The following is a 26890-nucleotide window of genomic DNA, read 5'->3' as shown; positions in this document are numbered from 1 at the left end:
GTCAGACTAGTGCAGCACTCACAGCAGGTACAAATGGGCTTTAAAAAGTTCCTGGTGGTAGGAGAGCTGATTGCCACTCACAAGTAATAAAAGACTTCTTTTGGACCCAGAGAAAGTGGAAGCTTGTCTCTGCTGTCTGCTAATTGTGTGATGAGCTTCAGGAAACATATCAGCAAATCAGGTATCTCACTTGCAAGAGAGGAATAAGAATATTTACTGACCCAGCATGGCTACTGTGAAAATAGTGTAATGGAGGTCTAACCCTTAGGCTGAGAGTGTGACTGGCAGATTTTTCAACAAGCAGTTTGCATACTAACAGCTTACCAGAACCATATCCAGGTATTGGCCCTTTGGTTTGAAGGTCTGGGAGCCCCACATTCAGAGCGTTGGGTACCATGTTGTCCAGATGTGGCTTGGGCCCAACGGGGTGAGATGGCGAATGCTTCATGCTGGGCTGCCTCTGCTGCTGCTGCTGCTGTTGCTGCTGCTGCTGCTGGAGGGCGCTCACCATCCGAGCCAGCTGGAGGTGAGGAGGCCCAAGGGAAAACAAACACATGATAAGCCAACATCCATTTCCGCCATCAGAGGTTAAGCAGAGACGTATTCCCACATGCAGCACTAGGGGGCCCTTCCAAGGCCACATACCTGCTGCTCCTGCTGCTGGCGAACAGCTTGAGAAAGCTTCCTCTGGTTTTGTAACAACTGCTGCTGTTGCTGCTGCTGCAGGAGAAGCTGACATGCCTACAAAATAAGGGAGAAAGAGAGGACCCAAGTTTCCTAAGGCGGATTTACTAGGAAAACTGCAAGGGTTTGTGAGCCGAATCAGTGTCCATGAGGCAAGTACCACCAAGATCCTGGCCTACCAGTCAAACTGAGTGTGCTTAAGACTTGAGCTGACGTATCAACCCTTAAACACATGAAATGAAGCAAGCAGTAGTAGTAATAATAAAAAATAATAATAATAATAAAACCTTTTGGCTATAGGAGGAAAATCTGCTACTTACCAACTGAAACTGGGGAATCTGTGGAAGCTGGCTCAGCATGGCAATTTGTTGAGGAGATAACTGGGGCCCCACGTTGAAAAGACCTGGATTCAGGCCACTGTTGGGAAACTGCTTAAGCATTGAGGCAGAAACCTAGCCAAGAAAAGGAACTTGAGAATTTATCAAAATAAAAAAAGTTTGTGTGTTGTGTGAAAAGAATCTCAATAAAGCTAAAGCAAGCACTATCAACATTTTCCTTGAAAAATATTTATGAAAAACATTAAACAATTAGGAGAAATATACCAAAGCATTAACAGTGGTTATCTTTTGAGTGGTGAAGGTTATAGGAGCTTTTGCATTCTCTTTTTAGGCATTTCAACTTTTCTACAATGAAAATTATGAATTTTACAATCAGGAAAATATCTGCATGAAAAAAATGAATGACAACATAACTTTCGTCTTAGAGGTTATTATTGGAAATGTGCTATAAAAAAATCCACTGAGGAGGGAGGTGGGTTCAGGATGGGGAACACATGCACACCCATGGCTGATTCATGTGAATGTTTGGCAAAATGCACCACAATATTGTAAAGTAATTAGCCTCCAATTAAAATAAAAATAAAACAAACAAACAAACCCCCAAAACATTCACTGAACCCAATGAATCAGTGAGTGCCATGGAGAACAAACTTAGTCCCTTAATATCAATAGCATTCTGGTCAAAAATTTAGTCCTACAGGCAGACTGCATGGGCCTGCCATTTCTAAGCAGTATGACTCAGAGCAAGAGACTTATTTAACTTTTCTGAGCCTTACTTTCCTTATCTGCAAAATCTGAGTAAGAATAAAACTAACTTCAGTGGCTGTCTGAGGATTTTATGAGTTAGTTCATGTCAAATGCATAGAAATGCACTCCATACATGTTGCTATTATTCCACAGTGTGGTTCTTCAGGTGTCCACAAACAATGATTACACCTACCCCTTCATCTCATCTCCAGGCTAACTGGGGTCAGTTCTCTCACCTGTATATCGTTCAATTTCTCAACCCATTCATTTCTCATTTACAGAGAAGCCATTTTCTGAAGTTTTCTAATACTGGGTAGATCTCGCCATCACTAACTCATCTTTTAAAAGCCACGCTCTCAACAGTTCCTAAGATCTCAGCTTCTCTGATCGTATCGAATTATCTCCCAATTCACACAGTCCATTAAAATCTACAATATTAAAATATGTTTTACTCTCCCGTGTAATTTTTAAGCAGCTGGGTTTATAAACTATTATGTCTCAGCCTTAGGACCTTACATTTATCTTTATATGCCTGGAACATAGTAGATGCTTGATAAAACCTACGAGATGAATGAACCTCTCTTATATTTTAACTTATTAATGGTCACTTCATCAAGTTATTTTCTACCTGTTATTTTGCTTATTGTCAGTTTGTGTTTCCCATCTGGTCACTGATGGGAACGCTGAACAGAGCTGAAGATAATCTAGTAGCATGCTACTAAAAACGTCCTTCCAATCTGAAACTGATCAGTCCAGGAACAGTCAATCATTTCTAATCAACACACATGTTTTAGCACTTAGCCTATATTTTTTCATCTTATCTAAAACAAAGAGACAGCTTGTCAAGTGACTTGTCAAAACAGAGACACAACAACTTTATCATCCCTATAATCCAACGTTTTTTGACCAGTGAAGAAAGTGGGTTATGTTCAAACATGTTAGCAAACTATGACTCTTGATTTAGTACATGTGCTCAGAAATCACATTTTTTATCATTTTGTCTAGAATCTTGCTCAGAATCGGCACCAAGTTCATCAGTCTTTAAGCCACTTTCCTTGTTCTTTCAAAAAAAAAATTACAAAGAAATTGCTCCATTCTTCTTCCTTCCTTGCAGGGGAGGGATAGTTCTTTCCTGTTTCTGATCTGAAACTCCAAACAAAGGGGCATCCACCTTTATCACAGCACTCTGGGGCCTCTTTCCCTTACTTCTTGGTAGGAAGCCCCCAAGGAGGACTGCCCTATTTCAGTTACTAAGGGGTATGTATGGAATTCAGTATTAGGAAGCTCGTATTCTCTAATATCAGCTTTCTCGGCAGCATAGTGGACATTCAGGCCCCTGGAGGCCTTTCCCCTTTTGTCTTAAAAATTCAGAATTTGGGAGAAGGAAATGGCAACCCACTCCAGTGTTCTTGCTTGGAGAATCCCAGGGATGGGGGAGCCTGTTGGGCTGCAGTCTCTGGGGTCGCACAGAGTCGGACACAACTGAAGCGACTTAGCAGCAGCAGTGACCATATAACATCCAGCTGAAGACTAGCCAGGGGGGTACTCTTTCTGCCCCCTTCTGAGGCCTATGTCAGAAGCTTTCTCTGTCTCCATTATAGTTTAATAAAACTTTATTACACACACACACACACACACACAAAATTCAGAATTTGGGCAGAAAAGAGGGAGGTGTCATTATTTAAACCCGCCTCCTTGAAGACCCCCAGCATTCTTCAAAGATCACAGACAGGGTTTTGCAATTCTTTTCACAAATTCTTTCTCCGTTGAAGGATTTAATTCATCTTAACCCTTATTCTTAATAGAAAAGACATAAGCAGTAAAATTTTTATTCCCACTTAGTCAGCCTTATACAAAGAGTCCAAAGCAATGATTCCTTTCCCAGTCATCACATTGCACCAAACCAAGCTCTGAGACACTTTCGACCTGCCTACTTTTTTGCAAGCCTCAGCTTATTTTGTGTTTTAACCCCCCAGCGTGACACTCACACACATTCACCCCTGCTTGCACACCCTTACTTTCTGTCTTTTAAAAATGCCCCTATAAAAACGGAGTCATCAGAAGACCCATGGGGTGTTCCCATCTTATCTTTCTTTAGCATCACAGTCAGATCCAAATTCTTCTGCTTCCTAATACTTTTGAGTCACTGGTCTCTGCTACATTCTCAAGAATACCTGCGTATCTTTTCTTTGACACTTTCCAGTCTAAAAACATCCAAGTTCAAATTTTCTATACTTGGCTCACCAACTTGTTTTCCTTCCAAGATCTCAGCACTTTCACTTCAACTATCAATTCTCTCACTTTGGAAAGTATTTTGATTTAAAGTAATGGTTCTCCCAGATGCTTCCTCTCCATTCTCTATGAGATGCTGAGTGTTACCAAAACCTTGACACTACTATATGTAAAAGAAGATAAACAACAAGGACCTACTGTATAGCAGGGGGAACTACCTTCAATACTTTGTAATAATCTATAGTGGAAAAAAAATCTGAGAACAGGACAGGTATGTAGATATAGAAAACAGAACCACTTTGCTATATTATCTGAAACTAACACAACAGTGTAAATAAACAATATTTCAATTAAAAAAAGACTGGGGAGGGGGGGGAAACTCTTTATTTGATTTTCTATTTTAACAGTTAGATCCCTGGCAGATAGGAGCTCAAAGCAAGCATACCATGACTGTGCACTCTGCCTCAGCACCAGCTTAACGGCCAACATGAGGGATCCTCCACAACTCCCCTCAAGTAATAATTCTTCTTCATCTCTCCTTTGAGTTCACCTAAATGGGCACTGCTGCTGCTGCTGCTAAGTCGCTTCAGTCGTGTCTGACTGTGCGGCCCCACAGACGGCAGCCCACCAGGCTCCCCCGTCCCTGGGATTCTCCAGGCAAGAACACTGGAGTGGGTTGCCATTTCCTTCTCCAATGCATGAAAGTGAAAAGTGAAAGTGAAGTCGCTCAGTCGTGCCCGACTCTTCTCGACCCCATGGACTGCAGCCTACCAGGCTCCTCCGTCCATGGGATTTTCCAGGCAAGAGTATTGGAGTGGGGTGCCATGGCAAATGGGCACTAGTGTGACTTAACTTACTGTCTCTGATACAGTGGCTCTAAGCTTACTGTATTAATAGGGTTTTTCCTTCTCTCAGGGGGAGGGGGAGGTCAGGGGCAGGTAAGGAGACTATGAGTGGAGATATGGCCTACACTACTATACCATATTCTAAACCAGAGTCTTAGACTACTATACCTCTGTGACTCATGAAATCGTATTTACTACCTTCAGTGTTTATCTTAAATTCATTTGGTTTAGCAAATATATTGGGCTGAATCATGTTCCCCTAAAATTCACGTGCAATTGTGATCTGAGAATGTGGCCTTATTCAGAAGTAGAATCTTTGTAGACAAAATCACGTTTCAGGTGATGACATACTGGATTGCAAGAGGCCCTAACCCAATGACTGGTGTCCTTAGAAGAAGAGGAAAAGACAGAGATGGAGAAGAGAAAGTCTAGAGACACATAGGGAAGAATGCCACATGAACGAGGCAGAGATGGGAGCAATCCATTTACAAGTCAAAAACACCAAGCCCTGCCAGCAGCCACCAGCAGCCGAGGGCATGGAATAGACTCTCCTCTGGAGCCACCAGTAGCCATCATCATCTGATGACACCCTGACTTCAGATGCCTAGCCTCCTGAACTTGGGACAGAATAAATGTGTGTTGTTTTAAGCCACCCAGGCATTTGCTGCAGCAGTTTCTAGGAAAGAAATGAATACAGTAATTCTGCTGGTAGGCCTGTGCCATTTGGTAAGTTAACCATTTGTCTTGTGTAGCTATTTGAGCACTTGAAAAACATGGCTTACCTAAGTTGAGATATGTTTTAGACTTTGTAAATTTTTTAAAAACATTTGGCTGCATAGCATGACTTGTGGGATCCTAGTTCCCTGACCAGGGATCAAACTCAGGCCCTGGCAGTGAAAGTACACAGTCCTAACCACTGGGCTGCCAGGGAATTCCCAAGATGTGTTTTAGGTATAAGATACATACCAGATTTCAAAGATGCAACTTTGAAAGTCTAAAGGCTTTAAAAAAAGAAAGTAAAAATTTTAATGTAAAGTGTTCATTACAGGTTGAAATGATAATAATTTAGATATACTGGACTAAAGAATATATATTGTTAAATTAATGTTACCAGTTTCTTATTTTTTAAATGTAGCTTTAAATTCCATTATGTGGCTCCTGTTACATTTCCACTGGATGTGCTGCTCCAGGCTGTCTGCACTGATGACCATTGTTTCTAACTTCCTTTTCAAAGCTTTCCTCTATGATTCATGGGGAAATCTCCTTTGCTTATTTTGTTTCCCAACCTACTGGCTTCCAAAATAAAGAGCCATTGTCTGAATTGTCATTTCTCCTCCCTTCTTTCAGTTTTAAAAGATCTATCGGATAAATTGGCTGGTCTCTTGATCACCATCTCTCTTCAGTCTTGAGAATAGCTGACATCCCTAACCAGGAGCCTATGATTCCCCCAGCCATCTTACCATTCCTACTACTCACAATTAGCTAAAGAAACCACCACTCAAAGTAAAACATGCCCATGACCCATAAATACCCCAGAGAAACTCATCTGAGGAGATAAACAGAGGAATACTTGCAGAAGCAATGCTCAAAATAGCAAAAATCTGGAAACCACTCGATAGGTAAATGAACGATGGTATTCATACAGTAGAATGCAATATGAACCGCAATTGCCCAAATCAAAATCTTAGAAGCAATATGAAGTTAAAAAATCAGAGGTTACATTCTGTATAAGTTTATTACATAAAGTTCAAAAAAGGGAACATGAAACAATATAAAGACAGGCACAAAAAGACTATAAAGAAAAGTAAAGAAATGCTAACGCAAAGCATTTTTATACTGTACTTTAAATGCTAGCATCTCATATGTTCTACACGTTGACAGTCATAAAGACTATCAAGGGACTTCCCCAGTGATCCAGTGGTTAGGAATCCGCCTGCCAATGTGGGGGACACAGGTTTGATCCCTGGTCCAGGAAGGCTCCATATGCTGCAGGGCAACTACTGAGCCCATGTGCCACAAGTACTGAAACCTCGCACCCTAGAGCTCGTGCTCCAGAGAGAGAGAAGCCACTGCAGTGAGAAGCCTGCTGCTCACCACAACTAGAGAGCGCCCACGCGCGACAACAAAGCAACATAATAATAAATAAGTAAAAATTATAAATAAACTTAAATTTATTAATGAATTATTTTAATAAATTAAAATAAAATTTATAAACAAAAAATAAAACAATAAATAAAAATTTAAAAAGTAAAAGATACATTGTTCATAATTTTTTCTTTTCATTTGTAATTTTTAAGAAAAGACTATCAAGGTTGCCCTTCGAGGACTTCCTGTCTAGCCTTGCTCAGCTTCTCTCTTCAGATTCACAGTACTGTCCTCCTCCAGTGAATATAAAAGGACTAGACAGATGCTTAACTGGTTCCTGGGCAAGTGGCTATTCATGCCTGGGTTGCAGAGTAATTAAAGTGCAGGTCTGCACATTTCCATAGCAGGGAATTAATTATTCTGGCTTAAAAGCCCTTCAATCTCCAGCTGGGTTGGAGAAAGTGAAGCTTGAGTTGGAGTCAATATGGCATTAAACAAAGAATTACAGGTGCAAAAAGACAGCAAGGTAAAAACCTCTAGAACAGGTTACTTTCAGAACATTTGAAAAGGGGAAAGAATAAGACAAGGGAGAAAAATCTATGGTCTGGAACACTTGTAAAAAATCTCAAAGATGAGTTTCGATGTTTGCTTCCCACATCTACATTATTTATTGACTGTCCCTAGAAATCGGTTAGAATGGATGTGAAATTTGATAATATTCATCAATTTTAAATGTTTGTGTGCTTTGACCCAGAATTTCATTCTGGGCAACTAAATTTAAAAATAATGTGGGCAAAGATAATGTATAAGGATTTTTCCATAGCATTAACTTACAACAGTGAAAAAATTAGAAATAATTTAACACCCAATAGCGGGGAAAGGCAAACCAAAGCAAGCTTACCTGAAAGAACATTTGCCTTCTTCATTAAGAATGATCGACCCAAAGATTGTCTTAGGGATGAGAAAATATTATGACTCAATGTTAACAAAAATAACAGGCTATCGTGACCATGAATACAACTATGTGAAAAGTGCGCCTGAATATGAACAAAGTCTGATCTGGGGATTGTGTAAATATAACTCTTGTCATTGCTTCCAGTGGGGTGGGAGGGTAGTTGCGGGAAGAATTTTTTCTGCATAATCCAAACTTTCAGTGTGGTTATTATATTCTCTTTACTTGAATTTTTTTTTTAAACCTACCCAACTGTTTTGTCTTTTAAAATATGTAAATGTCAGGAAAAAACCTGAAGATTCCATTGTTTAATATTTTGCCCTTCTTATGCATTAAATAAAAGCTAACCACGTTTTGCTAAATAAACACATTTCAAAAATGTAGGAGAACACAAGTACTTTTCTTTTCCAAATAGAGCAGATAACTTTGGTCATCAAGAGATTTGCAGCCCCCAAGTCTTTTAGACTAAGTTAACTGTGCTTGTCTAACAATTCCACTTTCTAGATCATTCTGAAATGCATCTTCCCGTGACTTGATATATGCTTACTGCTGCTACTGCTGCTAAGTCTCTTCAGTCGTGTCCGACTCTGTGCGACCCCATAGACGGCAGCCCAACAGGCATATGCTTACTGAACTCAAAATACACACTCTGCAGGATCTTTAGGATGCAGTAGTGAACAGAGCAGACACAGATCCTGCTACTCTGAAGCTTACTTCACTCCTGGGGTCGGGGTGGGAGGTGAGGGGTTAACAGTGGTCATGTAATGTACACAGCCTGGGATAGCCTGCCTGATAAGGTGGGGCTGAGGCAGAACTCTGAAGGAAATAGAGAAGGAGCCATGTGGCAGTCTGGGAGAAGAGCATTCTAGAAGCATGTACTACACTAGGGGCCAGTTGGCTGGAGAGGCCTGAACCAACAGGAGAGCAGGTGTGGGAGGCAGGGAGGTAACCAAGAGCCTCAAAGATCACAGTGAAGAGTTGGCTTTGTAATCTCTGAGAGAGGGAGCCAGGAGAGCAGTGACCTTAACCTTCTGTGCTAACAGAAATGTTCTACATCTGCACTGTCCATACAGTAGTTGTTAACCTGGTGTGCCTATTTAAATTTATATCTATTAAAACTAAAAATTCAGTTCTTCCATTCCATGAGTTGCATTTCAAGCTCTCACATGGCTAATGGCTACCCTGGACAGTGCAGTTTTAGAGCATCAGTCTGAACTCTGGGTGGAAAACAGACTCGAGGCACCAAGTGGGGGATGAAGCAGGGTGGGACCAGTCAGGAGACTGTGGCCATGGGAGGGAATGGTTGGACGCTGGATGACGTTTTGAAGGGAAGATTTGTTGCTGGACTGGTTGTGGGCTGTGAGGTCTTTGGCCAGAGCACCTGAAGATGAGAGTGCCATGTTCCTGGAAGAAGAGGATGTCTTGAGGGGAGAGTGGGATGAAGCTGAAGTTCTGTTTCAGGCATGTTCACTTCAGATGCCTATAGGCATCCTAGTGAAGATGCCAGAAGTCTGTGGAGTTGTGAAGATAGAACCAGGCTGAAGCCACAATTTTGGAACTGTCAGTATTCTAAAATCATTCCACTGGGTGAGATCACCTAGCAGTAGCTGTAGGTGGTGAGAAGAGGTTCAAATATTGAGACTGGGGTACTCTGATGTTTAAATATGGGGGAAGTGGGGAAGAACTTGTAAAGCAGACAGAGAAGAAAAGGTAGATGGAGAACTAATACAGAGGGTGTCTGAAAGCCAAATGAAGAGTCTCAAAAAGGAGGACGTGATCAACTGGGTGAAATGCTGATACATGAGTAAAAAGCCTGGGGAAGAGACCACCGGAATCCACAACACAGAGATCACCGGTGACCTTCACAAGAAGGTTTGGATCCCCACAGCCACAGTCGTGCCTGGGTTCCTGTACTAGCTTCGTGACTGAGCTCCTCTGCGTTAGTGATTCTGTCCTTCACACATGTCTTCTGTACCACCGTGCTATCCTGCCTAATACTTTATCGTCTTTGGCAAGAGCAGCCGAACTCTAGAGAACAGGTAAAAATCACCTGGGGGTAATGAGGTCCCAAGACACAGTGTCTCAGTAGATGGAGGAAGACCCAGAAACTGTATTTTTAAACAGCAGCCAAGATAATGGTTACCAACCATGGTGACCAAAGGACAAAGTCCAAACTCCTTAGCAAGGCAAACAAAACTTCCAAATGTAGTCCCAAACTTTCTGACAAGCTCCTTCCTGTTCCCCTCTAGGCAGCACACCTCTGCTTACACAAGCTCAAACTAATAACCGTGCTTCCCCACACCGGCCGTGTTCTTTCAGATGTTACTATCCCTACATAGACTACTCCTGTCTCCTGGAAGGCACCTTTTCTCCAGCTGTGCCCAGGGAACTGACTCATGCTTCAACGCCACTACCAGCGTGAGGCCCCACCCAGCTCCCCGACCCTGTTAAGCATTTCCATACAACATTAGCACATCATCTGCCAACTATTCTGCCACCATCGCCACCAACTCCAGGAGGCTGCCATGGTACAGATGGCCTCTTCTTCATCTCGGCGCTGCCAACAGGCAACTGACATCGGATCACCATGGACGACTGCTGGCCTGACACCCAGGCACGCTGGCAAGTGCTCTAAGAGTCAAGATGCTGCTGCTGTAAAGTGCTGGGAAACTCAAAAACAGCTCTGTCTACTGGGGACTTGAAGGATGGATGGAACTCAGAGAGAGGGAAGGGGAAGAAGAGGGACCTAAATGGACTCCCAGACAGGAACAGGGGGCACAATCAACATTCCTTCTCTACTAAGATGGACAGAGACTCAATATTACAAGCAACATCTGAAATCTACAAATTATGGTTCCAAATAAATATTTTTAACTTCTTTCTCAAAAGATGTATCAAAAAAAAAAAAAAAACCCCAAACAGAACCTTATCCTTCACAATGTGTTGGCTGGATCTAGTAAGTACCTTAACCCCTTTTATACGAGGGGACAGACCCAAAGCTCTAAATCTTGATTCACATACTAAATCCTTACTCCAGCTTCTCAGCTTTTATTTTTCTCACAAAGGGTATGAGGGGCAGTATGTGGTAGACTGGCACAATTCTCTCATCTATAAACCCCCAAACAACTCAATGACCATCTCTTGCTAATGGAGGGCCCTAAAGGGTTCCCATGGTACCCAAAGGACTCTGTCCTATGCAAAGTTGCTCTGTGAATGAGTTTCTGCCACCTCACCAGTTCTAAACCCCCCAAGATCACCCAGTTAGTATTTTAGTATGTATCTCCTCAAAAATTTTAAGAATAACCCAGAACCTGGAGCTTCCCTGAATCCTTGAGGGCAACCAAATTTTGAGTATTGAGGCATTAGAATTTATAGAGTAGTTTTAATTATATACAATTTAAAAAATCAATATAGTATTGGAAAAACATACAGGTGATCTAAAAGGCATTATAATGTTTTTCATGCAAAAACATCTACTTTGTATGCATGATAAAACAACGACAAAAAACAAGATATGCCATCCTGTTTTAAAAATCTTGATCCTTGGCATCTAGATTTTTCACTTTAGACGGGTAACTGTTATTCTTTTTATGCCACAAAACCAGTCAGCTGACAACTGGTAACCATCGGACTTTACTTCTGAATTGTGGATCCATGAAGTTACTTACCTGGGGGGAAATGAACTGGGGAGGCACTTGCGCCCGGAGATTAGGAGAAGAGTTCAGTGGCTGCACGGGGGTGTGCACGCCTCTCGATTGTGCTGTGCTATTTCCAAACAAACCATGATTGCCACCCTGTGAACAGAACAGTGACAGTGAGGCCTTTGTTAACACGAGGAAATGCATGTAAGAAACAGTTCAGGTTTCCTATCCCTCAGAAGAAGCATCCTGTGTTCCATGGAATCACAGAGCATTGTAACTGAAAAAAGTTCCTGACCTTGGAATACGTATTCAAATTCAATCATGGGCATATCATCACCACCCTGCAGTCTGATACAAACCAAAAGGGTTAAACTTAGTCAAATGTTAGAAAAAGCACTAATTTGTTGTTATTGAAAGGTAAAGGCAGTGTAACATTTATACAACTACTTCTTTAAGACTGGGTTTACAGAATTTATTCTCAAACTATATAATCTGAGACCCATTTTGAAAGGCACTTGAGTAAAAAATGCAGGACTGTGAATAATATCAGCTGTAAAACCATGATATAACTTCTCTAAATTGGCTGATTTGATCACAGAATCAGTGCCACTCAACTGTGAGCCTGGCTCCCTGAGGACCCTACTCCCAATCTGAACGCCCTTCCCTATCTTGGGTCTCCTTGGTCCCTTCTTTGCTAAAGGAGGAAATGTAAATTAATCCAAGAGTGAGATAAACGAGGAAGAAAGGGGAAAAGTGAAAAATCATTCCAGGGACACACAAAGCATTACTCACCTGTAACTTCTCATTCAAATGTATAACTATCAGTCTAGTCAAAAATAACAGCCATTCATTAGATGGACTATTATGTGGCTATTGAAATAATGGGACAGAAGTATATTTAGTTTCCTGATCTCTGAAAGCTAACATTAAAGAAAACAAGAAGGGGTATATAAAAAATGTTTTAACCCCGTAAAAAACAAAAACAAAAAAACAAGCTTAGTTCCCTGATTTCTGGAGGATCAACTTGATGAGGCACTTCTAAGACTGTTCCCATCAGAGAGCTATAGAAAGCGGGGCTATATACGATGGCCCTTGAAATCATATTCAATTAGACTTGATGCTGTGTTGCCCCGTATGATGTAGTTTTCTACACTATCTTCACTCGGCCTCTGCAAGTGCCAGCTCAGAGGTCATCCTCATCAAGGATACCTTCCCCCTGACCTTTTCCCTCATTTTACATTCAAGTTCATTGAGCCTACCTCTATGTTTTCAAAACACTTGAAATCTCTTTGACAGGCTCCACCATCAAATCATATTACAGTTATCTTCCACCCTGTCTTTCCACCACCAGCTTCAAATTTCCCTCTTTGTATTCCCAGAAACTCAATCAAGCCCTGGTCTGTAGGATGAGCGCATCATTTGCAAACATCCACGACCCACCAATTTTACACACTTGAAAACGAACATCCCACTGAACACCACTGGTGAAGACGGCTACACCACTGCTTATACCCAGTCTGCGGGCTCTGGGCTGAGGTTGCCACCACCATTCTTATCCCTGGACTTGTGGGGATTTAGGTAATTTTACAGAAGAATTTTATAATGGCATCATTGATGGCTTAATGATTCAAAACAGATTAAGGGATTGCTTCAGGGAAATTAATGAACTTAAAAGCATTGAAAATAAAAATGACTGTGAACATAAAGTAGAAATGGCAATTAAAATCTATGTATATCTCATAAAAGAAATTTGAAGATTCACCATGAATATTTAATCTCCCAAAGGACTGTTTAAACATGAAAAGACCTTTAGTTCTAGAAACTTCAATATCTGCACCTCTCCTGTCTTACCAATCAAATTTGTCACTCTGAGGTGAAATGGCTCAGCTCTAACTTTTCTGAGACCCTAGTAGTCAGGAGCTTAGCTCCTATAATGAAAATAGGAAACACTTATTTTGCTAAGACTATTCTGCTAAGATAGTTCTTACACTTTACTATCAAATAATGACCTAGTTAATAGATGTCAATTATTCATGGAGGGGAGGGTCTTTGGATGGTGGGGTTTCTGACAGCTAAACCCTAGACCTATGTTTTGTAAGGCTCCCAACCTGCTTTGTAGGGGTCATTTGAAATCTCAACCTCTCTTTCTGGTAAGAGGTATTAGTTAAAAAATTTTTTTTAGTTTTTGTAAAATCAATTCCTACTTTCCTATTCCTAGTAGAAAGAGCCCATTCTACTCCCACCGAAGGTTTTAGGTTTTCATGATCAAGTGTCTCATAAACCACACCAAGCACTCTGATGGATAATAATGAAGGTGAGTCAACTTAAGTTTATACAAAAAAATACTTTCTCTCTCTTTTTAAAAACAAAACCCTTTTTAGATCATTTTTATTCATTATTAACTGTTAAATCTTCCTTTTTGGGGGGAGGGCTGCCACACGGCTTGTGTGATCTCAGTTCCCTAATCAGGGATTGAACCTGGGCCTCGATCGTGAAAGCCCTGAATTCTAACCACTAGGCAACCAGGAAACTCCCACCCTCTCTCTCTTTTTAATGTTATTTATTTCCAGTACCTCTTGAAAAGAAACAAAGTCTGGCAACATGAGGCCCATGTTTCTGCACAAAGTGAAGTACGGGGACCATTTTTTAATATGGAACCTTGGCATCATAAGTTGGTCATCTTCTTGGCTCAGAAGTAGCTATTCTGCACAGTAATGTACAGAATGGTAATCATACAAATTTAATCTTTTTAAAAACTATATTTTGAGATTAGGAAAACTGGCACCAAAAGCTTTATATATATATATTTATAAAATTTCACTGCTGTGTGTGAGACTTTTATGATGACCTGAACCTAATAATTATTGGTGATATTTGCCCCAACTACAGTGTTTAACTTAGAAAGGTATATAAATTAAAAACAAGGTTATTAAGCTGATCAAAATCTTCTGTGATTTGAACAAAACTCTTAAATTTCAAATTATGCAGTATATTAACTCTTCATGAAAAGAGTATGAAAAAAACATAACCTTATTTGGATAGAACATGTGTATGTCAACTTGGTTTACAATGGACTTTGTAGCAATCCACAGATAAAAAACTGAAGAGGAACGACTTTTTTTAAGAGTCCAGTGCACAGCGAGTTTGGTCACTTACATTAAAGTTTATATACTAAAAGTATCTGATAATCAGGTGGTCCTGGGAGTGTATTTATTATCACCATTCACCAAGAGTGTGAAGACTATGTTATATTTTCTATAACTCAACCCAAAGAGCCCTCCTCCCCACCAAAACTGATGCCAACTGTTCCTCTCTGTTTAGATAAGCAATACAGAACCACCACGTCCTCTGTGGAAATGTTAAGAAAAAGAGTGAAATATAAAGGAAGAAAACAAAAATTACCTGTAACTCCCAACCCAGAGTTAACCAATTTGTACACATGGACATAGTATGATCCATTTTTTAAAATGTGCTAAGGCAGCAATCAGCGTATGAAAGATCTACATGCAGTCTGAGGACTATGGAATAAGAAGTGTTTTATACCAACTTTTCATCTATATATGAAAGTCATCATGGGAAAACAGAATGGCTACAACTGATAATTAAATGTCTTTCCATGATATCCAGAGGTGAAGGCCAGAAGGGCAAGTAAGTAGTCATGGAAATAAGGCTAGGAAAACACTGCTGGAGCCACTGTCGCAAAAGAATTGTCCCCAGATTTCTGGTTTTCTCCACAAAAACTACAACAGAGCTACTGCAAGGTGACAGAGAGAGGCTGGCTGCATCCGCTCAAGCCTGCAAAAGCAAAGAGGCATTACTACGCCGGCCCCGACAGGCCTGTTTCTACCGCACAGCCCTTCCTTGGAGGACTGGCAGATCCATCTCTAGGAAAGGTGCTACTCTAGCCTGAATCAAATGCTGGGCAGCATGTGGGCTTCTTAAAGCTTCATTATGTGAGATATAAATTACCTTTGCCTGAGCAATTTTATACCTGAAGACATTAGATTTCTAAGCTGCCATAACCCTCAAATATTTAATCTTATTAGTTTTGGTGCTATTTTTTAATTAGCAATTACATTAGATTGAAAAGACATCAAAGGTAGTACTTGCCATTCAATCTAATGTTCAAAATGGCAAATATGTCACTAAATTAGATAGAAGGTACCTGTACAGCCTCTTTAACATCTTCCTAAGCCAGCAACTCACTAACTTATGAAGCGTAAACTTATGACCAAAAATGGGAAGACAAAAGAAACAGATTTAAAATAAAATCCATGTTGAGAAACATGAAGAGAGATGGGTTCTATGGGCTGAAAGAGCTAAATAAAAAGCCTAGACTTAATATCATTCTGTGCATTCAGTAATCAACAAATTTCCCAAGACAGACAAATGATGCAATAAACTGCAGACCAGGGCCAAGGCGAGGCCACAGCCAAGCAGTTATAAATTTGAGAGGCCTCCTTACTTGTCTAGCAGCGAAGTTTTGGGGGTTGAGCCCTGTGCCGATTGCTCCAAGGCTGACGTTGGGTAGTGTGGAACCAGAGGGAGACAGCTTGTAGCTGGGAGAAGGGGAGAAAGGAGAGCAGGGAGCCTCATCCCCAAGGCACCCATCTTGATTGGAGAAAGGCAAAGTCAGCTGAAAAGTAGTAGCAGTTAGCCAATCGCAATGAGTGTTGGTTAGTGAAGCAACAGAATGCAAGAAGGGAAAAGAGAGACACCAGGAACAAAAAAAGTTAGAGTGTATTAGCAGTAAACGAGGATAGAATTTGGATCTGATCATCACCATCATACTTTGCCCAAAAGACACCATCTGTCATCCTCTCTGCTATAGATTCGTATCCTCTAAGTAACACATTCTGTCCATTGCACTATGATAAAAATTACCAGACACTTTAGTTTCAGGGATCTAATATTGATGACTCTAACTATGTGGCTGCTGAAACAGAAGCCAAAGTCATCTTCTTGTGAATATGTTTGCTGTCTGGACCAGCATCAGTGGTGTCAAAAACGTGCCAAATCTACAAACTTCGGTTTTAACTGCCTTCTGAAGACCAGGAATATTCCAAGTTGGTATTCTGAAACAAGTAACAACCTCCTCCAATAGAAATGTTAAAAATTCCAACAGATAGGTATAAATGACTTGTTTAAAGCAGGTAGTTGAGAATTTGAACAGGATATCATCATAACTAAAAACAGGTCATTAAGGAAATGGAGAAAGAAGACAACAGAGTTTTTTTTTAGGAATAGCAACGGAGAAAGTTTTGGGTCATCTTGACAAAGCTAAAAGGCAAGGCCTTAGGAGACATAGAGTTTCTGCACAAGATTCAAAATTTAATTTGTAATTAAACAGTAGCAGAAAAAAGAATTCAGGATAACTCTGTCTCTAGAATTTCTTCTGTATGTTCCCAGCGTGCATCTCCCCCACTATATCAGACCACACCCCCCTCAAACTTCATAAATTCCCCAAAACTTAGACCTTGTTCACAATGCTCGCATTCTAAAGACAGGTGGTTCTAGCTGCTGCCTAATCACCCATCAACATCAACTGTTTTCATGTCACCGTTCAAATGCAGGTGATGCTTGAGTTTTTTTTTCCCATTTGGTTCAGTAATTCTATGCTTCCTTCTGGAATGAACTATCAAAAGACAAATGGGAACCAAAGTGGTTCTCATGAATTATTATCTTAAACCAAGGAGTCAACTCACCTTCTCAAAATAAGGCCCACTATCTGTGGTTCCCATGTCTTTGGAATTAGGTGGACGGAACCCAGATCGATCCTTCCTCATGATATCATTAAAATCCCCGAGATTCATTGCTCGCTTGTCCACATCAAATTTTTTATCTGGAAGGCTCCCTGAAAAGTAACACAGAAAGAATGAACATGTTAACCCTCAATGTCTCCCTCATGACCAAGAGTGACCTGTCCCAACAACCTCTGTGGCGTGCAGGTATAGACCAGAAGAGTTCTCACTGTTCAGGCTGCTGTGGTCCTCCCTGAAACATAAAGTGAAGTTGCTCAGTCGTGTCCAACTCTTTGCTACCCTATGGACTATAGCCTACCAGGCTTCTCCATCCATGGAATTTTTTAGGCAAGAGTACTGGAGTGTGTTGCCATTTCCTTCTCCAGGGATCTTCCTGACCCAGGGATCGAACCCAGGTCTCCCACATTGTAGGCAGTTGCTTTACCCTCTGAGCCACCAGGGAAGCCCATGGAAGCATACATGGATGCTTTAAAAACAAAACAAAACAATCTCTCTAAAACCTTCAACATATATCAGCTGAAGCTGGTTTTCTGTGGAAGACTGAAAGAATCTTAGGGCTAATCTAGTCAAAATCTAACTAAAAAAATACTTAAACTAGTTATTGACATGTTTGATGACTATATCTTGCTTTTATATTCAAATGTCCTCAGTGAGAAGATGTGCATCTTGCTCCTTTTTTAGCATCTGCAAGACAAATAGTTCCAGTTGTGAAATGAAATTATTAGGACTACAAACAGCAAAGAGGCATGGTTGTTGCCCTAAAATTGATAACTCTTGGGTTGAACACGGGTGATGGTTACTGGTACAATGCCATCTCCCAGATGCAATGACTATTCCACTTTCTTCCACGTCTATGAATTTGCTGTTGTACACTGTCATGAAACTCGTTTTTAAGTTATTCTCCTATTTAAGAGTATCACAGATCACAGGCTGTTTCTTTTATCTCCCAGGACTGTTTTCTTTTCTTCCAGATTTGATTCTTTCTTAAGTTCCTCCAGGTGAGCAACAGCATCACTGTGAAGAGCCCCCAGTTGAAGGGCTGATGCTGCACCTGCTCTACCTGCAAAGGGCAGTTGGTCCCTAATATGACTCAATATGCCAGCAAATTTAGAAAACTCATCAGTGACCACAGGACTGGAAAAGGTCCGTTTTCATTCTAATCCCAAAGAAAGGCAATGTCAAAAAATGTTCAAACTACGGCACAATTGCACTCATCTCACACGCTAGCAAAGGCTTCCCTTGTGGCTCAGCTGGTAAAGAAACTGCCTGCAATGTGGGACACCTGGGTCCAATCCCTGGGTTGGGAAGATCCCCTGGTGAAGGGAAAGGCTACCCACTCCAGTATTCTAGCCTGGAGAATTCCATGGACGGTACAGTCCACAGGGTTGCAAAGAGTCGGACACAATTGAGTAACTTTCATTTTCACATGCTAGCAAAGTAATGCTCAAATTTCTTCAAGCCAGGCTTCAACAATACATGAACCGTGAACTTTCAGATGTTCAAGCTAGATTTAGAAAAGGCAGAATTGCCAACATCCGCTGGATCACTGAAAAAGCAAGAGAGTTCCAGAAAAACATCTACTTCTGCTTTACTGACTACACCAAAGCCTCTGACTGTGTGGATCACAACAGAGTGTGGAACATTGTTAAAGAGATGGGAATACCAGACGACCTGACCTGCCTCCTGAGAAATCTGTATGCAGGTCAAGAAGTACCAGTTAGAACTGGACATGGAACAGACTGGTTCCAAATCGGGAAAGGATTATGTCATGGCTGTATAGTGTCACCTTGCTTATTTAACTTATATGCAGAGTACATCATGAGAAACGCTGGGCTAGATGAAGCACAAGCTGGAATCAAGATTGCTGAGAGAAATATCAACAACCTCAGATATGCAGATGACACCACCTTTATGGAAGAAAGCGAAAAAGAACTGAAGAGCCTCTTGATGAAAGTGAAAGAGGAGAGTGAAGAAGTTGGTTTAAAACTCAACGTTCAGAAAACTAACATCATGGTGTCAGGTCCCATCACGCCACGGCAAATAGATGGGGAAACAATGCAAACAGTGCAGACTTTCTATTTTGGGGCTCCAGAATCAGTGCTGATGGTGACTGCAGCCATGAAATTAAAAGACTCTGGATCCTTGGAAGAAAAGTAATGACCAACCTAGATAGTATATTAAAAAGCAGAGACATTACTTTGCCAGCAAAGGTCCATCTAGTCAAAGCTATGGTTTTTTCAGTAGTCACGTATGGATGTGAGAGTTGGACTATAAAGAAAGCTGAGTGCCAAAGAACTGATGCTTTTGAATTGTGGTGTTGGAGAAGACTCTTGGAGAGTCCCTTGGACTGCAAGAAGATCCAACCAGTCCATCCTAAAGGAAATCAGTCCTGAATATTCATTGGAAGGACTGATGCTGAAGCAGAAACTCCAATACTTTGGCCACTTGATGTGAAGAACTGATTCAATGGAAAAGACACTGATGCTGAGAAAGACTGAAGGTAGGAGGAGAAGGGGACGACAGAGAATGAGATGGTTGGATGGCATCACTGACTTGATGGACCTGAGTTTGAGTAAACTCTGGGAGTTGGTGATGGCCAGGGAAGCCTGGCGTGCTGCAGTCCATGGGGTCACAGAGTCGGACATGACTGAGCTGAAGTGACTGAACTGATGACACCTCGGTGCAGACAGGCCTGGCCACCTGAGAATGACTCTGGCAGGGTCACAGACAGCTTGTGTTTGGCCACAACATTTTGTTTTTTATTTTTAAATCTGGATTAGTTCTCAATATTTAAAACTAAAACCATAGAAGAATTTCTGGCCTCTCTTGAGAACATGGAGGATCTGGCAAAGCTGAGCACACACTCGTCCATGCCAACAAGTGCCAATGGCCGAGCAAAGGCTGACTCCTTTATGTGGTACACAGGCTCTCCACGGTGAACCAGTGGCTTTTCAACTGTTCACACCTGGCACACACCGCTCATTTACACTCATTTACACTTCTTGGTTCTTGTCGTCATTAGTTTTCAATCCCTACCTAGTGTCGAGCATGGTACCTTCCGTAGAGCAAGTTGGAATATGAGTCTAGGAACTGCACCCATCCCAACTCAAAGTGAGCAGGGATCCCAACAAAGGATCACAAATAACAACATATTTCACTCGTTTAGTGGAAGGATACACACCTACAGACAAATCCATTTTGCTACTTGGGTTATCTTCAGTTTGACTCTGAAAAAAAAAACAAACAGGGAGGGAAGATTAAAGTCTGGAATTAAACACTTAAATCAGAGAAGAAACAGCATTATTCATGAACGAACCACAGCTTACTCTTACTTTACATCTAGGACTATACCAGGTCCTTGGAAATGTATCTTCAACTGGAACGAAGACAGTAACATTTTTCATATGAGTAATTTTCACTGCTGCTAGTGCCTCTATGGAGAAGGCGATGGCACCCCACTCCAGTACTCTTGCCTATAAAATCCCATGGACAGAGGAGCCTGGTAGGCTGCAGTCCATGGGGTCTCTAAGATTCAGCCAAGACTGAGCGACTTCACTTTCACTTTTCACTTTCACGCACTGGAGAAGGAAATGGCCACCCACTCCAGTGTTCTAGCCTGGAGAATCCCAGGGATGGCGGAGCCTGGTGGGCTGCTGTCTATGGGGTCACACAGAGTCGGACACGACTGACATGACTTAGTAGCAGCAGCAGTGCCTCTATTCCTAAATTCAGTTTTCACATCAGATTAGCTTCAGTAAATCTATGGACAGAGTGATAGCTAAACAGCTGCTTGGAGAAATACACCCCTGTCCTCAAGTTCCAGCCGGCTCGGGATCAAATTTCATGAGTGGCAGCCAAATGATGACAACTTCTTCTCGTGACTTGTCAAGTCATCAAATCTTGCAATGTGCAGCCAAGTCATCTGTCTTTTGGCAACCAGGGACACGGTGACCCATATTACTCCCCGAAGACCAAAAAACTAGAAGCTCTACAAAAACTGTCTATATAATTAATCACAAATAGTTTCCCTAGTCATTCTACTATGGCTAGTTTTTTTTTAAATAAAATATTAAAGATGGTACAGTAGTCAGCAAAAGTTATACACATTTTAAGTCCTTGGCTCTTTCTTCCCTAACCTTCTAAGGAAAGAATACAAAGGCTACACGTTTAAAAGCTGTAACCTTTAAATACTGGAGCACTTCATTAAGAAAAAAGGAACAGAGAAGAAACATTGCCTCATCCAGATCAGGAATGTTGCATAACCAGTTTCTAAATCTGTAATTTTGTCCTATGTATGGCAGTGGTCTTAAAATTTGTACTAAATGTAAAAGCTGGGATATAGTACACCTATGAAAAAATAAAACTTACCAGCAATCCCATATTTGAAAACTGTTTGGCAAGAGGATTCATCCATGAATCACTGTTTCCTCCTTTGAGTGAGCACTACAGAAATGAAATATGTAACCTCAGAATCAAATAATTGATTTCAACTTCCTGGGTTGCAAAAGTAATGACTAAAAATGTAAAACCAAGAGTTTACCTTCTTCAACCATAACTATTTCTCTTTAACTATAGTTATTTTGATAGATCTGTTAGTATAAAAAAGTAATAGGCCTTAGTTACATTAATGTTTTCATTCTTGTTCTATTATTCACTGCACTGATTTAGAAGTAACTAGAAAAATAAATGGTCAGCTAGGGCTTTCACCCTATAAAGGATCAACATCAGATTTTGTAAAATATAACGCTTGCAAGCTAGTACTTTCCCTCTCAGTTTCTCCTTGTAACCCAAGCTGGTTTCTATTAGGAGTCAAGAAAAAGTTTGATGCCAGTGCATGTTATTTGGAAAGGAGCCTATTAAACTGGTCATTACTCTCTGTGTGGATACAAGGAGGAGCTCATCCACACTGCACTTTCATCTGCTTGTTTCAGAGTGTTAACGACACGGGGTTCTGTGGAAAGTGGAAAGAAGTCAGCAGAAGACACCATCACCAAGTTTACGGCAAAGGCAGGCAGGGGCGGGTTTTTGTTTGTTTCTTCAGGGGACAAACTAATTTCTCTGCTGAACATCAGCTCCAGTTTTATTTCTATGGAGAAGGTGAGTGGAACTATGATGGGGACCTGGTAGGGGCTGGAGATGATGGGGCTTTGTGCACGTGTGCATTCTCCAGGTAAAAATTCTCTGTGTGTTCTGATGCTACGGCTCATGTCAATTTTATTTTTAAAAGTGTTAAGGTACCTCTATAGGTTTAAAGGTCAAAAAAGCCCTCCCTGGAGGGAGGAGTGGTAGTTACTGTTTAATGGGTACAAAGTTTCAGCTGGCAAGATGAGAAGGGCTTTGTGGACAGATGTCAGTGATGACAGCACCACCATGTGAATGCACTTAATGCTGCTGAACTGTACACTTATGATTGGTTAAGATAGTCAGTTTTACGTCAGCTGTACTGGAATATACGCAGGTGCCCATGCACACACACACACAATAAGAAACGTCAGAATCATCAGTCATGGAACAGAAACAGTTAATTCCTAGTTAGACTCCCTGAATCTTGGCCGTTCCCTGAGGGGCTAGTACCTTTCACTTGGTTGCTTCCTCAGCAGTCTTCCTAGGATCTGGTCTCTTTATTAATTTGTAAATAATAAAAAGAAAGCCACAGTAGACTAGACAATGCAAATGTACTAAAAATGTTAGAAAGTTCACGGAATAATTTCTTTTGTGACTGAAGTAAGAAAATAAAAGTCCTTTATGGGGGAAAACTGTAAATGACAGCTTAAACAAAATGTTTCTAACAGAAACAACCTGCATTCTCAGGCTATAAAAGAAAGTAATTGTATTCAGAACAAAATCCCATAAGTGAAGGGGATGAAGGTACAGCCCCTGGTCAACTGAGGACCTTCTAAAATGGCGTCCAGTACCTGAAAACCAGGAGTTTTAGTTAAGAAGTGTTTCTTAGAGCAGCAAGGCTCCCGTGCTGAAATAACATACGTGGCTGCCCAACTTTTTTCCCCTTAATGTATTTGTAGAATGAGAAGCTGGAATGAAAAAAGAGGGCTTCTACTGAGAGTCATTCAGGTTCTAGATTGAAAACCAAAGTCATTAAACTATGAAAATCAAAAGAGAAACTAAGTCGCTCTACAATCCAGAAAATAAAAAGTGTAGGACACAACTGGTACAGGATGGAGATAAGTCACCTAGCTGCTAATGCAGGGTTATGCACTGGCACCTCATTTTGTTAAGAAAGGATTTTGGGCCTTGGAATTTCCCAAATCAGACAAAAATGAGTCACGCTGATTGTTGCTGGAGGAACTGTATTACTGTGGTTTCCCTTCTACATATTCAGGGAGACCTACTCTAAGGACTGATCAGGCTTTAGAACACAAAAGCGTAAAACATTTATAAAGGGTGTCCTGAAAGTCTGGAAAATGAAGTAAGAAGACAAATCTTGTTTCTCTGAAAATTCCATTTTATCCACAGCGAGGATTTTGTAGTTAGAGACGTCAAGGTAGGGAAGATGAGGGGTAAAGAGGAAGCAGTTACGTGTTCTGAAGTATTTTCTCCATCACTGAGGACGGCAAGGTCTTCAGCTCCGTGGCTTCTTCCACTAAAACACTCTCAGTTCTGCCTTCTAAGAATGAATACACAAGTTCAGGCACCTCTAACGTGGCCTACCTTCATTTGTTTCTTTCCTCCTTGTCCCCAGCTTGCTGAGTTGTGGGAGGAAGCGCTTCCCTGAGAGCCGGCAGTGTTCCAGACTCCTCCATCATCCTCCTCTTCCCAGCTGGGATGGCGAGTTCCTGCCACTGGCCCGTCATTCTCCCCCCAGCCATCTTGCATAGATTTGGAATCTTTAAGAAAAGAAAGAGCCAACTGTATGCAATGGCTATATATAACAAAACCCACAATGATCATTCCTTATAAATGCAGCATTTTAGTGTATTTGTAATTGTATCCAGTATCTGTCTGTATGGCGAGGCAAATATTCTCCCAACTTGAGAGAGCAGAATGGAAACTCCAAAAGGGTCAAACATACACAGTAAGTTCATAAACCACAAATCAAGATTTCCTGGCTTCTAGTTCAATGATTTTTCCCCTTACACAGTGTTGACAGAAATCCCCCAACCGAAAAGAACCTATCACTACTTACAAGAAATTTCACACTTAAATTAAAAGAAATCTGTTACTCTTAATGAGAATGTTGTACTGCACTTCTTAGTTTTACCCTCCTGAAAGGAAATACATGGTGTACTTTGTAACGGATTTTACAAATATGAGGCAGGATAAAAAACAACTGTCAACCTTATTTGGGGTAAAGAAAAGAACACGAAAGATGGACAGAAAAAAGAAAACTGTACTAGATTTTGAATATCAAAATTACAGTGAAAGAAGAGAAATTCAGAAATAGCCATGAAAATTTGAAAGTTACTAGATTTACACACTTGAAATGTACCGGATACTAAAAAGATCCTAGGCAAAGACAATGTATAAGCAATGGCTTTTAAAGACGGGCAGAGGAGGGATTTCCTTGGTGGTTCAGTGGCTAGACTCCATGCTTCCAATGGAGGGGGCTTGGGTTTGATCCCTGATTGGGGAATTAAATCCCACATGCCACAAATAAGAGTTCACATTCTGTAACTAAGACCTGGTCCAGCTAAATAAATAAATAGTCAATAAATAAATAAAATAAAAGACAGGAGGAGGAAATGTAGGAGACAGAACATGGAAGGGAGAACAAAGACAGGGAAACCAGTGCTCAACTGTTCAAGGAACTAGGTCATCATCAGGCTCCACAGTCAATTCCACCAACATTTCCCCTTAAACAAAGATCTTGAATTTGGAGATTGGGATAGATCCTTAATCTCCTTCTGAAAATTCTGTATGGATACACTTTCTGGTAATGACAGAAGAAAGGAAATAAACTATCCCACCTAGAAGCTCCATGAAAAGGTATGAAAGCGTTAGTCACTCAGTCCGTGTGCAACCCCATGGACTGTAATAGGCTGGGCTCCACTCTCCATGGGATTCTCCAGGCAAGATTACTGGAGTGGGTAGCCATTCCCTTCTCCAGGGGATCTTCCCAACACAGGGATTGAACCTAGGTCTCCCACACTACAGGCAGATTCTTTGCCAGATTCTGAGAAGCCCAGAAGCTCCATCCACACCTTCAATTAACAAAATGACAAGACGTTTATGGAGGGAGTTATTTGATTCAGATGGCTTCACACGAAGAATCTAGAGCCAGAAAAGTGGCTTTACCAGGTCTTTCTGCTGCCAGGCTCTGGGACCAGGCCTATGATGCCATCCAGGCATCAATCAAGTAGGCAGACAGCTAGGTAGTCAATTTCCTCAGACGGTGGCATCATCTCCCAGCAACGCCCAAGTGAACCTTGGGATGAACCCTCTATGGGGTTCACTAAGTGTCCCCCTTTGCAGGGGCTCTGTGACTGAGCGGCAAGAGGCAGGGCCTGAGGGCTGTTCTCCCCGCTTCTGGATAACAAGGACCATTTCTCCTGCACAGGAGGTTACCCACTATTACGTAAGCATAGGTTTTATACATCCTCTGACAAGCAACAGGAATTAAAGACCTAACATAAGTGACATATTGACCCTTTTAAAGAAGAAAGACATCCATGTAACCCTTCTTCGAGAAAAAGGAGCTGCACTTTTAACAAACAATTTCTTGTAGACAGATTAAAAAAATAGAGAGCTCCAATACTGAAGTCATGGAGTCCACACCAGATTTAAGACATCTATAGTCTAGACAAGATCACAGGTTAAATTACCATAAGCACTGATTAGTAGGCTGTGACTATCTAGCCCCTTCCCCTGACTATTACACGTTCAAATTACCCAGAGGAGGGGGAAAGGTAACTACAGCTTTAGCTATAGATATAGATGATCCCAGTGAGTAGAAGCCTTTTTTAATCTGGAGAAAAGTGATTTCTGTGATGGAAGAAAGATGATCCCGAAGTTGGGAAAGACACATAAAAATCTTCAAAGTATTGTTAAAGCGCCTCCTTGTGCCAAGGGTCTGGTTTATGCCTTTCCACAGCATTGTGGATCTATTCCAAGTCTACAGAATGGTATTTCCCATGATGATAGAACCAATTTTACAATGAAATTCAAGACAAGATCAAATTCTTTATCAAGCTGTTTCTATGAAGTGAAGGAGATTTGTCATTTTCAAAATGCAGTCAAGTTACACAGGCACAAGAGTGAGTTTCCAGAATACAGAGAGCTAAGATGATACTCCATTCTGTGGTATGGTCAGAATCATAAACATTATAAAATAAACTTGACAATGGAATTTATTCTTGTTCCAATTCAGAGAATTCAGTCTGACCACTTTTTTTAATCAAAAGACAATCCTGTAACTCTGCAATACGGTAGAAAAGAGACGTTGGAATACTTCTTAAGAAAACTACAAAAAAGTGACAACAGGCACTTGAAATTAAATTTTTCAACTGAGGATCATCCAGTGGGAAGTCCTGCAGCATCCATTTACGAAGTTTTGCAAATTACTCTGAGTACACATTGCCAGCTGGATCAAGTATAGCTTAGATTGTCAGTGAATATGAATAAGTGTGACGTGCTTTGTTTAAAAAAT

General features: G+C 41.0%; 1 protein-coding gene across 12 annotated transcripts in view; it reads right to left on the bottom strand.

Moving 5' to 3' along the window:
- The window catches only part of TNRC6B (trinucleotide repeat containing adaptor 6B), a 262610-nt gene that overhangs the window by 30318 nt on the left and 205402 nt on the right, over positions 1–26890 (bottom strand). For all 12 annotated transcript variants that reach the window (XM_019961842.2, XM_019961844.2, XM_070790452.1 and 9 more), the window contains 8 exons: positions 23956–24131; positions 21655–21729; positions 20468–20513; positions 17230–17378; positions 11552–11677; positions 1005–1136; positions 646–741; positions 325–520 (listed from right to left, as the gene is read on the bottom strand). In XM_019961842.2, coding sequence (XP_019817401.2) covers positions 325–520; positions 646–741; positions 1005–1136; positions 11552–11677; positions 17230–17378; positions 20468–20513; positions 21655–21729; positions 23956–24131 — 996 coding nt within the window. The remainder of the gene's footprint in view (positions 1–324; positions 521–645; positions 742–1004; positions 1137–11551; positions 11678–17229; positions 17379–20467; positions 20514–21654; positions 21730–23955; positions 24132–26890) is intronic.

Source organism: Bos indicus, chromosome 5, assembly GCF_029378745.1.
Source record: "Bos indicus isolate NIAB-ARS_2022 breed Sahiwal x Tharparkar chromosome 5, NIAB-ARS_B.indTharparkar_mat_pri_1.0, whole genome shotgun sequence".
NCBI classification, from domain to species: domain Eukaryota; kingdom Metazoa; phylum Chordata; class Mammalia; order Artiodactyla; family Bovidae; genus Bos; species Bos indicus.
This window is presented reverse-complemented; position numbering and strand designations above follow the sequence as displayed.